This window comes from Bubalus kerabau, chromosome 6 (genome assembly GCF_029407905.1).
Source record: "Bubalus kerabau isolate K-KA32 ecotype Philippines breed swamp buffalo chromosome 6, PCC_UOA_SB_1v2, whole genome shotgun sequence".
NCBI classification, from domain to species: domain Eukaryota; kingdom Metazoa; phylum Chordata; class Mammalia; order Artiodactyla; family Bovidae; genus Bubalus; species Bubalus kerabau.
In genome coordinates, this window is record NC_073629.1 from 58,011,858 (window position 1) to 58,025,754 (window position 13,897).

Genomic DNA, 13,897 nt, shown 5'->3' on the forward strand with positions numbered 1-13,897 from the left:
TCTCCACTTTTAATTTTGCCTCAGGCCTCTTAAATATTAGGGGAGGTTCTGGATGTGAATATGTAAAGCACTTAGTGCCTGAAACTTAGTAAAAGCCCAGTGTGTGCTCAGCCGCTTTAATCATGTCCGACTCTTCATGACTCTATGGGCTGTAGCCCACCAGGCTACTCCGTCCATGGTATTCTCCAGGCAGGAATACTGCAGTGGGTTGCCATGCCCTTCTCCAGGGGATCTTCTGGTTCTAGGAATCAAATTCCTGTCTCATGCATTGGCAGGCAAGTTCTTTGCCACTAGCACCACAATGATGTTAAGGTAGCACCGTTCTCTTCCTGGACAAGGCCCTGCTTACCCCCGCCTGCCCTACACCTCTATCTCTTCTTTAACCCCCTGGTAGGAAGAGCGATAGTGACAGTGGTGGTATTCTGCTTTCCAATCGCCAGATACTAAGGCCTTGCTCTAAATAGACTGATTGCCTGGATCCCTAAAGTGCTGCCTTGGGTCCCACAGCCATGCCCTGTGAGTCAGATTAGCTGAGGTTGAGTGACTGTCAGAATTATGCATGAGCTTGGTGTGTCCTCTGCAGTTTGAATTGTGCTGTTCATTCTGCAGTTCATATGCTTTTTGTCTTTTTTCCTAATGAATTTGGAATTACTTTAAAATTTAGGACGATATTTATCTCTATGATAGTTAAAATACACTAAGAAGAACCTTTTAATGTTTCCCTTTTTGCACTGGATGTCAGGAACTAGGTAAAATTTTGATTTTTCTCAATTATGATAATTGTGCATTGCTTAGGCTTTCTAATTCAATGAATTTCCTGTTCTCATTATTAAGTTCTTTCCTGGATTGTCATCTTTTTTTCTGTGACATTTTCCTATAAGCCTCGTTGAACTGTTTTGTTAATTAGTCTTTATTTGTTTTAATGAATCATTCTAACAAACACACTTTGGAAAGCTTGTTCTTTGGAAACATTTTGGCATTTCTTCAAAAGTCTAAACTGTAAAATTGTTGGGGCAGGTGGAATCCATTGAGGCCATATGTCAGGTAGTTTTTTTAAGTATAATTTTTAAAAACATAGTGTTTATATTCCCTGTCTCTAATTCTCTTGCTGGCATTGATCTCAAAAACTATCAATGAGCAAATGAAAAGAATTAGGTCCCAACATGTAATATGTAGTAATATCAGCAGAAACAGAAATTTGATTAGGATTATTTTTTTTCCTTTTCTTTTGTTGGTTTTCCCTCTTTATTTTATACTTATAACCAGACATTATGAAAGTGGAAGCATCGCTCCCTCTGTCAGATACTACGTGTGGATTAGTTACCAAACCATGGATTCTTAAAATAGATGTTTTCCCTAAAGTAGTGCCTATATACTGTGTATGTTAATTGTCTACTTGCTTGTTTACATGCTGACTGGCTGTAATATTCTTGAGAATAAAAACCGTACCTGGGTTGCTTATCCATTTATACTTGTCATCTAACAGAGTGATTCAGATACAGTGTAGGTACTTTAAAATACATGTCAAGTGGATAAATGAATGCCTCAGGCACATAATATGCTTAATATTGTCTAGATTGTGGCCTTGGAAGTATTAGGTCAAACCATATGGAATTGCAATATTCTCCCTTTTTTATTTATGATCCAATCCAATAGTTTGGTAACATTAGTGGAGAAGGGGTGAAGATCAAGGAATTTTGAAGCTAAGATATTGATTGACTGTTTCATACAGATTCTGATACCAGGCAGAATGATTTTAAGGGGTAAGGGAGCAAGAGTGTCTTGGGTGAGATTGGTAGATAACAGCGAAAATAAGGGATAAATGATGGCATAGATCAATGGTGAAGGATGGAGACTTAAAAATGATACCATAGGCGTAATGACCTAGTTCAGAAGTTGCAGATGGGAGCTCAGAAAATACTTCTCTCAGCCAAACCTTGATACTTGGATATTGGGAGAAGTTGCAGCCTCTTCTAGAAAAAAGGAAGTCTTCCAATAAGAGTTTAGGCTCAGTTAAGTGAAGGAAGGAGAGGAAGCAAGATAAAACCATGGTTCTAAATGAGAAAGTCTAGGTAGGACACAGCCTTTATTTGAAAATCCAAGGTGACCAATGCCTAGAATATATTTATCAGATTTACCCACCCACTTAATTGACCTATCAGAAACTAAAAACAAAACTAAGATCATTGTGGGGTTATGATGGCATAAAGCAAGATTTTGTTTTTGTTTGTTTTTTTAATCACATATGACAATCCAGATCCATTTTGCAATGATCTGCTTTATAATCCAGAGTACATAAGAATGTTTTTCTCTGCTGTTCTCTACTTTGTCTTATCTACATGCTGATATTTACCTCCTTTCCCTGAACTAACATCATGCATTTCTATGCAGTTCCTCACTGTATCCCAAGGTACATCCCATTAAATTCACCCAAATGGGAAATTGCAGTCTCAATGAGTGACATCCTAGAAATTCTCCTGGCTAAACCCATGGCAGCCATATTTTATGGGGCTGAATTGGGGCCTCAGACCCACCCATTTGTCCATATGGGGCAGGTCCTCTAGCCAAGCATGTGCCCTAGTTTTTTTTAAATTAATTTATTTAAGGCTAATCAAATAGCCTAATTACTAATTACTTTATGATATTGTGGTGGGTTTTGCCATATATTAACATGAAGCAGCCATGGGTGTACATGTGTCCCACCATCCTGAACCCCCCTCCTGCCTCCCTCCCTACCCCATGCCTCTGGGTCATCCCAGAGCACCAGCTTTGGGTGCCCTGCCTCATGCATTACATTTGCACTGGTCATCTATTTTACATATGGTAATATACATGTTTCAATGCTATTCTCTCATATCATCCCACCTTCGCCTTCTCCCACATAGTCCAAAAGTCTGTTCTTTATATCTGTGTCTCTTTTGCTGTCTTGCATATAGGGTCATTGTTACCATCTTTCTAAATTCCATCTATATGTGTTAATATACTGTATTGGTATTTCTCTTTGTGGCTTCACTCTGTATAATAGGCTCCAGTTTCATCTGCCTCGTTAGAACTGACTCAAATGTGTTCTTTTTTATAGCTGAGTAATATTCCATTGTGTATATGTACCACAACCTCCTTATCCATTCATCTGCTGATCAGAGAAATGCAAATCAAAACCACAATGAGGTACAATCTCATGTTGGTTAGAATGGCTGCCATCAAAAAGTCTACAAACAATAAATGCTGGAGAGGGTGTGGCAAAAGGGGACCCTCTTACACTGTTGTTGGGAATGCAAAGTAGTACAGCCACTATGGAGAGCAGTGTGGAGATTCCTTAAAAAAACTGGAAATAGGCTGACATACAACCCAGCAATCCCACTGCTGGGTGTACACACTGAGGAAACCAGAATTGAAAGAGACACATGTACCCCCATGTTCATTGCAGCACTGTTTATAATAGCTAGGACATGGAAGCAACCTAGTTTGGTTTCATAACTTTCAGAAAAAGACTACAATCTGATCTTCTGTCTAGTTGGTTGGGAAAGTACCTGGATGTGTACTCAATAAACAGTACTGAATTTTAGTACTAAACAGTAATGAATTTTAGGATATCACTGTTTTTCTAGCCTCAGAACTCTCTGCTGTTCTAATTCTTAAAGAGATGGGAATACCAGACCACCTGATCTGCCTCTTGAGAAATTTGTATGCAGGTCAGGAAGCAACAGTTAGAACTGGACATGGAACAACAGACTGGTTCCAAAGAGGAAAAGGAGTCTGTCAAGGCTGTATATTGTCACCCTGCTTATTTAACTTCTATGCAGAGTACATCATGAGAAACGCTGGGCTAGAAGAAGCACAAGCTGGAATCAAGATTGCTGGGAGAAAAATTAATAACCTCAGATATGCAGATGACACCACCCTTATGGCAGAAAGTGAAGAGGAACTAAAAAGCCTCTTGATGAAGGTGAAAGAGGAGAGTGAAAAAGTTGGCTTAAAACTCAACATTCAGAAAACGAAGATCATGGCATCTGGTGCCATCACTTCATGGGAAATAGATGGGGAAACAGTGGAAACAGTGTCAGACTTTATATTTTTGGGCTCCAAAATCACTGCAGATGGTGACTGTAGCATGAAATTAAAATACACTTACTCCTTGGAAGAAAAGGTATGACCAACCTAGATAGCATATTGAAAAGCAGAGACATTACTTTGCCAACAAAGGTCCATTTAGTCAAGGCTATGGTTTTTCCAGTGGTCATGTATGGATGTGAGAGTTGGACTGTGAAGAAAGCTGAGCACCGAAGAATTGATGCTTTTGAACTGTGGTGTTGGAGAAGACTCTTGAGAGTCCCTTGGACTGCAAGGAGATCCAACCAGTCCATTCTGAAGGAGATCAGCCCTGGGATTTCTTTGGAAGGAATGATGCTAAAGCTGAAACTCCAGTACTTTGGCCACCACATGCGAAGAGTTGACTCATTGGAAAAGACTCTGATGCTGGGAGGGGTTGGGGGCAGAAGGAGAAGGGGACGATAGAGGATGAGATGGCTGGATGGCATCACTGACTCGATGGACGTGAGTCTGAGTGAACTCCGGGAGTTGGTGATGGACAGGGAGGCCTGGCATGCTGCGATTCATGGGGTCGCAAAGAGTCGGACACGACTGAGCGACTGAACTGAACTGATACATAAGAAAAACTAGTCTTTCTTAGACTAAAGGACATACAATCCATTCATTTCAGATTTTGTCTTTGGAGCAAACCCAAGAACTATTTGCTAGTTTTGCATTGCTTGGGCCCCTGTATAACAGTCTTTCCTGTACAATGCTGAAGTGTGTTGTAACCCCACAGTGAAGAATGATTACGTGAAGGATGCTTTGATCAGTGCTATATTATTATTTTTTTTTAATTTTATTTTATTTTTAAACTTTACAATATTGTATTGGTTTTGCCAAATATATTAAACTTGTTGTGATTATTATATGAATGTTTCTGAAGCTGCTGTCCTTAACATCACAGTACCCTAATTCACTGAGGACCTGTAGATGAAACTTCACTTGGGTCTCAAACAGAGAAAGTCATGCTCTTCTTGAACCTATGTTTTTGTTTTTGTTTTTTTTTTTCACTGTAGCCTGTTAATCTTTGTTCTGCCTGCTTGGATGCTCAACATAAATGCGTGACCTGGGGACAGCAATTGCACAGAACATTATATTTGACTTTGGATATGCTAAAGTTTCCTCTAGTTTTTATCATATATTTACTTTCTTCCGGGCTTCCCTGGTGGCTCAGATCATTGAGAATCCCACCTGCAATGCAGGAGGTTTGGGTTTGATCCCTGGATCAGGAAAATCCCCTAGAGAAGGGAATGGTAACCCACTCCAGTATTCTTGCCTGGGGAATCCCACAGACAGAGAAGCCTGGTGGGCTACAGTCTATGGGGTCTCAAAGAGTCAGACACAACTGAGTGACTAACACTTTCACTTTTTTCCATTTCTTTATTTTCTTAATTTTTAAACATACTTATTGTATGTATCTTTAAGGTGCCTCAAGTCCTATTTTAAAATTTTTGAATCTTCCTTTTAAGAGTATCTATAAATAAAGTCTAAAGTCTATGTAGAAACAATCTTCTAGATGTTTTGTTTTCAGAGAGTCACTTGAACATTAAACTCATTGTGCTAATAAACTGGGAATTTTAAACCACTTTACAAGAATACTTGCCCTTGGAGGCACTGGAATGTTTGATTAGTCCTTGATGGGAACTGTCATATTGCTAAGTCTATTTGTCCTTCTTCCCTTTTCTTCCCCTTCCCCTTTCATCTGTCATGACCATAACCTCTTCCAATTTTGTTTAGTCCTTCATGTAGTCCCCAAAACTTCCCTCCCCACACTACTCAGTCATAGATAGTACTCCTGATTTATCCTCCCATGTTCCTTATTGCCTGTAAGAAAAAAGCCAAATCTTACTCATCTGTTTGTATTCAGGACCTAGCATAAGCCTGGAATATAGTAGTCAGCTAATGAATATTTGTTGAATGAACTGAATTGCATTACATAAGATAATGCATATAAGGCATTAATAGAACACTTGGCACAAAGTATACAGTAAATGTTTCTCAATCACTTTCCTTCACACTTGGCCTGAACCTACTTGTCTACTGCATGTGCCACCACTGTGGATTTAGGCATCTTTGACTCATAACTGCATGCACATTGCATACATTTCTGTGCCTTTGGAGCCTTTACCATGCTGTTATTTCATTCCACAATGCAAAGTGAAAGTGAAAGTCGCTCACGTGTCCAACTCTTTGCGACCCCATGGACTATACAGTCCATGGAATTCTCCAGGTCAGAATACTGGAGTGGGTAGCCATTCCCTTCTCCAGGGGATGTTCCAAACCCAGGGATTGAACTCAGGTCTCCCATGTTGCGGGAGGATTCTTTACCAGATGAACCACCAGGGAAGCTACAATGCAATCTCTTTCTTAGATACATCATCTTTGCCCAAATCTAGAGAAAAAGAATATATAATCCTGGTAATGTTGGTCTAAATCTCTTCTATAACAAGGCATGAATTTTATATTATTTATTTATTTTTAACTTTTTATTTTGTTTTGGAGTATAGATGATTAGCAATGTGTTAGTTTCAGATGTAAAGCAAAGTAATTCAGTTATACATATTCATGTACCTATTCATTTTCAAATTCTTTTCCCATTTATGTTGCTATATAATATTGAACATGCCTTTTATATTTAAATAGTTTGACCTAGTTGGGCATTTCTGGCATATTTCAATGTAATTACATGTTCTTTTATAACTGTCAAAGTTCCTCAAATCAAATTAAACATAGTTCCATTTATTGATGCAAGCACCCCTTCTTTCTGTACTCAAATAATAAGTGAACAATGATTAAATTTTTGGATTTGAATACATACTTTTTATGCATGTGTACCCAGTTTTTAGTATTTTATTTCATTAAATTGCCTCATACAGGAAATCTAAAATACATTCTATAAATCTTTATAATCAAAAGAAGGATGAATGATTTATCTCAGGAAAACTCAGCCCAAGGAAATTTGTAATTCTCCTAGCCACTTCCACATAATTTTTAAAATATGAATACCAGGAATGGTGCTGTTGATACTAATATCAGGACAAGGAAGAGAAGGACTTGGTTTTTCTGGAGGAATCTCTGGGGGAATAAACAAAGATACTTGTGCAATGTTGGAGATTTCTGACTTCAGGCTGACCTCATCAACAGCCTGTATAGCAATGAAGAGATCCGTGCCATTTGTAAAAGTGATGGTTTCTGGTTTAAACACAAAGACTTCCTCTGAGTTGGCCTCATTTGGGATGAGATCAGTAGTGTTCACTTGAAGCGATTCATTGAACTTGTCTCTGAGCTCAAGAATATTTGTGCTTATTCTAATGATGTACTTGTCAGCTAAAACATAATTTAAAAAAAGGATGTGATTTGTAATCCGCAAGTCAAAGTTTTTAAAAATCTATTAGAAACAATATCATTATAAAATACCAATGAATAAATAAATTGATGGTCCATTTTTATAAGCACTAGTATCTTTTTTTTTACATTTTAATTTTTATATCCTGTACCCTTTTGTATTCTGACAGAGTAATAAATGTAAAACTGGATCAGGCTTGACTTAAAGCTTAGGTAATTATTTCTGGCCATAGCATCTGACTGAGAGAGGAGATAATTACTGCTTATTATTTTATTATTTGTGCTTCTCAAACTTGAATGTATACACACATCATCCAGGGATCTTAAAATGCAGATTCTGGTTCAGTAGACCCAGTTCTACACTTCTAACTAGCATTCATGTGATACCCATGCTGCAATCCACAGACCATACTTTGAGAGAAAAAATCTGAGGTTTCTTCCAAAGGACAGCTCTGCTCCACAGTATCTATGCTCTATTCCCAGTTCTCTCCAAGAGACATTACTGAAAATGAGGTCTATTAAAGCACAGCTTGGCAAGATTTCAGAAAAAAAACTGAGGATTGCCTATTCCTGGTTTAAATATCTTACACCTATATAGGCCAGTTGTTCAGATTCCAAACTTCTCATGTTTAAAAGTCTTAAACTGTCATTTCAGAGGACATCCCAGGTCCCTCCTTCCTTCTGCCCTCAACATGCATCACAGCACACCTGCCTGCCTCCCACCCTCTGCCCCTCTGCTTGGCTGCTAACCTCCTTTACAGGGTCCATACCACATTCAGCTTACCTCTTCCATGATCATAATCATCCCCGGGAGCCGTCCAAGTCAGATTAATGAGATTGTCCCCTTCGATTTTTGCCTTCAGGTCAGTAATTTTACATGGTGGAAAGAGATCAGGTATGGGGGCCTTTGGAACATCAGTGGCCACAAATGAACCTCCTGAGGACGTTCTGCTGAAACATACTTGCTTGCCTTGATCCTTGTTAATTTCAGGTTTTGGTGGATTCCATTTTACTTCACCTGCGTTAAAAAATCCCTCAGTTAAGACAGATAACACCATGAAATGGCTATACTTCCCTCTGTTTTGTCATTGAGTTGCCCTCTTCTTACACTTCCCTTCTTTCTTGCCACACACAAAACTTACTTTATTTGTTGTAAAGCTCCTAAATCAGGTCACATCAGAGGGGGGAAAGCAAAGAGAATCATAGTTCTTTATCTCACATATATTTATTTCCTGGATATTTAGTGACATAGCTTCCACAATTTGTTTTTTATAAATACACCTGTCCTGGAATTGATTTTGTGTGTGTGTGTGTTTTTTAAATTTTAAATTGGAGGATAATTGCTTTACAATATTGTGTTGGCTTCTGCTGTATGCCAACATGAATCAGCCATAGCTATACAGAAATCCCTTCCCTCTTGAACCTCCCTTCCACCTCCCACCCTATCCTCTGTTTTTGCTATCCTACTACCTTATCCTAATCTTAACTGGCCACAACATCAGTTTAAATACTACCTCTGCTTTAAACCTTCTCAGACTTCTTCAAGCAATCTCTTCTACCTAGGTAATACTGTGGGTTTTCTTTTCTTTCCTATTTATTTCTTAATCATTTAGCTGGGATTCAAGAATTGCCTTGATTATTTAGTCTTTGAATTTTTCTCTTTCTCTCCATATTTGTGTTTTATCTTTTTTATTAGACTGTAGTTTCTCACAAAATGTTTTATGTTAGGGGTTCTAAAATTGTGTGCTTTTGAAAGACTTGATTTCCTCAGTGAATGCATGGAAATCTAGTTAATGTAGCAATTCCAATTTGCTTCACATTCTTGCTGAAAATTTGTATAAAAGTCATCCTGAAATTCTAAAAACCCCTGACCTGTTCAATCAGTGGTGTTCTTGTTTACCAGCAATAGCTTATTTAGATGCATTTTCTTATTTATTCATCATAACCATTCCATGAGGTAGTTACTATTATTACCTATTTTACAAGTGAGGCAGACAAAGCACAAGAGAGTACCTAAAATACTTTATCTGGTAGAAGGCTGGAATTGAACCAAGGCAGTCAAAATCTATACTCAATCTGATGGCTTAATAGGTGCTATGTTGTTACCTAGAGAACAGTGAATGATGTCTGGACATATGTTTGATTGTCATGACTGTGAGGGCTGCTTCTGATGTCTAGTAAATAGAGGCCAGAAGTGTTGCTAAACATCTCACAATGCACAGGACAGCCCTCCACAATAAAGAATTATGTGACCAAAATGTCAGTAATGGTAAGGTTGAGAAACTGATTTAATTCTGCACCATTTTATCCTCAGGTTTTGGTTTTCCCTTGATTCCAAGCCTTTTACTCAAGCCAAGGATGTTGCTATAGATTACTCACCATTCTCAATCCAGCCAGGTATGTACATGGCTCCATTTCGCTGGGGTGATACCTTCTGAGAGGCTGTGTTGACTCCTCCCAGAGCCCACACTTTTACACTGTATCTACCATTTGTATCATAAGCTGTAAAATACCTTGAATAGATACCATCATCCTTAGTAGCATCAGCACCTTGACAGAGAAATGAAGGAATTAATGAAGGCATTAGGATTTGACTGTGTTAAGGATGAGGTACACTTCTTTCACCACTTTGTGTGTGTGTAATTTCAAATGCATGCATCTTGTCCTCCTGAATTGTCTTTCTTTTTGAAATCAGTGATCAAGTCATGTGTCTCTGTTACATCCAACATAGCACAAAGTAACTACTCAATAATTATCTGTTGAACTGAATTGAATTACTGTATGTTACTGGTGACAAAAAGTGTTGTATGATTATTTCCTTAAAATTTATGACTTTTACCGAGGATAGGTTTAGGTAGAAAATTCATTTACAGAATTTGTTTTAATAAAGTTACTTGTTTTATAGTAAATAGTCAAGTTCCTTCTAAAATAAATGTAGAATTTTCTTTTTCTCACCCTGTTAGACTTCTTAAATATAAAAATAATAGACTTTTCACTTTGGGCAAGATAATATAGAATTCACATAGATAGGGGAGTCACATATAACAATACTTGAATCATCTCTGCTGCTTTCCAAATGTTAAAGCCTCTTTCTTCATCTGTAATGTAGGGATCATAATACTTCAAAAGTGTGTGGTGAAGATAAGAAATGAAGATCTATCTATCTATCCATCCATCACAAACTCCTAACACAAAATAGCTATTAATTTTCCTCCTTTCCTTTTCTGAGAGGGTTGGAATGCTCACTGACAACTTTTTTGCACTTTATAGAAGCTAAAGGCAAGCTCTTCTCATGTTTCCCAACATTTTGAAATATAGGAGTTGTAGGGAGGCAGAGAGCTCTCCCAAGCACAACCCCAGTGCTGGACTCCTCACCACAATATGCCTCCTGCTGTTGCTTGGTTGTTTCCTGGAAAAGAAAAATGTGTCCAGTTCCTGGGGTGGTTACCTGCTCCATTGTCCAATAATTCCAAGGTAACTGTTTTCCCATCCACTGATTCTATTAGTGCTGTGACCTTGGACCTGAGAATTGGCTTGGTTCCTTGGTGGATCTTTACATAAACTACCATAGGGCTAGGGAATTTGCCTGTGTCTTTGTTCATTTTAGAGGTCACTGTAACTGGAGGCAAAGTAGTACTTGATGCACGGGAGGTGACAGTCAAAGTTAGGGTTTGGGAGCTTGCTTGTAGGCTGTATTTCCAAATGCCAACCTAGCCAAAAAAAAAAAAAAAGAGACATTTCCAGTTAATAAATTTAAGTGACAGACCTGACTTCAATGCCAACTATAGGAAGAGCTCATCTGATATATATACATTAAAAGTAGATCTAAGAAGGTGTTTTATACTCTCTTAGTCAAGGGAAACTTTGGTATGTTTGGACTAATGACATGGTTCTTACTGCCAAGAAAATTCTAGTTGGGAAAAATGAGGTTTGAAAGTTGTGTCCTTATCATAGCATTGGTTTCTCAAGAGCAGGATCAATAGAGGAAATAGTTTTCATTATGCCAAAGCATCAGCTGCTGTGTAATTTGAAGGTTCTCCTTTTAATACCTGGAGAAAATATCACCGATCTCCTTTTTCTTGACTAAAGCTATGACCAACCTAGACAGCATATTAAAAAGCAGAGGCATTACTTTGCCAACAAAGGTCCAACTAGTCAAAGCTATGGTTTTTCCAGTAGTCATGTATGGGTGTTAAAGTTGGACTATAAAGAAAGCTGCACACCAAAGAATTGATACTTTTGAACTGTGGTGTTGGAGAAGACTCTTGAGAGTCCCTAGGTCTACAAGGAGATCCAATCAGTCCATTCTAAAGGAAATTAGTCCTGAATATTCATTGGAAAGACTGATGCTGAGGCTGAAACTCCAATAATTTGTCCACCTGATGTGAAGAACTGACTCATTGGAAAAGACCCTGATGCTGGGAAAGATTGAAGGCAGGAGGAGAAGGGGATGACAGAGGATGAGATGGCTGGATGGCATCACTGACTTGATAGACATGAGTTTGAGTAAGCTCCAGGGGTTGGTGATGGACAGGGAATGCTGCTGTCCATGGAGTTTCAAAGAGTCGGACACAACTGAGTGACTGAAGAGATTTGCTGTCACACTGAGTAATTTCCACCAAATGGAGTTTTTTCCTTGTTCTCTTTCATTCAACACTGACTCTTTTTTTTTTTTTTTAAGCAACCACTGTCATTTTAAAAGCTGTGATTATTCTGTAAAAATTTTATTTTATCTTATCAAACTGTGAGAAGGAAAAAAGATGAGCCCATACCTTGGCAATGTCTGGGATTTGGAGGTAGGCCATTTTGGTGTTTTTATCCACTACAAAGCCATCTTGTTTGTTTCCACTGGGATCCCAGAGAAGGATTTGGGGAAGATCAGTTGTCCAGGTGATGAGAAACAAAGTGTCTTTCCCCACAGTGCTGTCCACAGTCACTGTGCCATTCATCCACTGACTGTTCTGGAGGGTTAATCCCCTACTCTCAAGCTGTAAAGTAAGTATACAATTCTTTACTTTCTGGAGAATACAGCTCCCATCACATAATAGCTTCCATTTTGCCTCCAACTATTAGTCGCCCCATTAAAAAGACTTCAGTGGTACCAAAGAACTTGGCTTGATGTTTAGTACCTATTATAATCCAATTCTTCTTTTTTTTAATGATCCAATCATAAATGACTTTTCCAGCCTTAGCTTCCATAATGTTGATTCTGACACCCAAACAAGACCACTTCCTCTTATGATCTTCATGAATCTCTGACACTCTGACTACCACAATCTCTGCTTTTCCTGGAAATCTATACATTCATCTCCATTTGTCTAAGGCTTACCTACCCTTCAAAATTCAATTTGAACGTCACTTGATGTCTATTTCACCAGCAAGAATAATCTCTCCCTCTGATCTCCCACAGTATGTTTTTTTTTTTTTAAACTTTCAATTTTGTATTGGGGTATAGCCAATTAACGAACAATGGTGTGATAGTTTCAGGTGGACAGTGAAGGGACTCAGCCATACATAAACATGTAGCCATTCTCCCCCAAACTCCCCTCCCACCCAGGTTGCCACATAACATTGAACAGAGTTCCATGTGCCATACAGTAGGTCCATTTTAAATATAGCAGTGTGTACATGTCGATCCCTTCCTCCCATCCTTCCCCCAGAAGCCCTAATTTCATTCCCTAAGTCTGTGGGTGGATCTTGTTTCTATCAATCCTTTGACGTCCTCACAGTGTGTTTTGCCTGATACCTACCAGCATACTGTACATCTCATCTTATTACTGGACTTAAACCCTTAAGGGGACTAACTACGACTTACTTTGACCCACATCTGGATTGTTTGACTTGCAAATAACAAAGTCCTAGGTCAATTTTTTTTTAATTTTATTTTATTTTTAAACTTTACATAATTGTATTAGTTTATTATTGCAGTCCCTGTGGAGGTAAATGAAATAAGTCACTGCCCAAGGCTGATTTGTTATCTGGAGAAGAATGAAGGAGCTGTAGAGCAGGGGTTGAAGTAGGGAAGGGCTAACCAGACTTTGTAGAAAGTATAATTTTTCAGGATTATCTCCTAGTTAATTATTTATGGTCTTTAAACGAGTATCTGTCAGAAGATAGGATGTTTTGGTCATCAAACCCAACTTTCTAGTTTTGAAAATAGATTATTATCTAAGATGTGAAGAAAGCAAGGGGCCCTTAGATCTTGTTCTTATGACAGGTGGGGAAATGAGTCCTACTCATGTCTCAATCTCCCTCCCTTTTAGGTTTCTTAAATATAAAAATACTGGGCAGAAACTGCCTGACTGTGAACTTGCCCATTAATCAGTTTAATTACTTTTCTAAGACATGTTCCTCCTGTGTTCAAATCAGGCTCTTGGGTTTAATATTCGTAAATGAGTGTAACTGCTATATTCTTTGACTGAATAAATGCTACACTGATAGACTAAAAAGCCTATTGTTT

The 13,897-nt window shown here is 38.3% G+C and overlaps 1 protein-coding gene across 1 annotated transcript in view; it reads right to left on the reverse strand.

Annotated features, from left to right (window-relative positions):
- Window positions 1-6,653: 6,653 nt before the first annotated feature.
- The window catches only part of CLCA1 (chloride channel accessory 1), a 34,155-nt gene continuing 26,911 nt past the window's right edge, over window positions 6,654-13,897 (reverse strand). The window contains exons 10-14 of the mRNA XM_055586908.1: window positions 12,210-12,425; window positions 10,886-11,147; window positions 9,817-9,987; window positions 8,222-8,455; window positions 6,654-7,419 (exon numbers count right to left, since the gene is read on the reverse strand). Of these exons, the coding sequence (XP_055442883.1) occupies window positions 7,037-7,419; window positions 8,222-8,455; window positions 9,817-9,987; window positions 10,886-11,147; window positions 12,210-12,425 (1,266 nt within the window). The 3' untranslated portion in view covers window positions 6,654-7,036. The remainder of the gene's footprint in view (window positions 7,420-8,221; window positions 8,456-9,816; window positions 9,988-10,885; window positions 11,148-12,209; window positions 12,426-13,897) is intronic.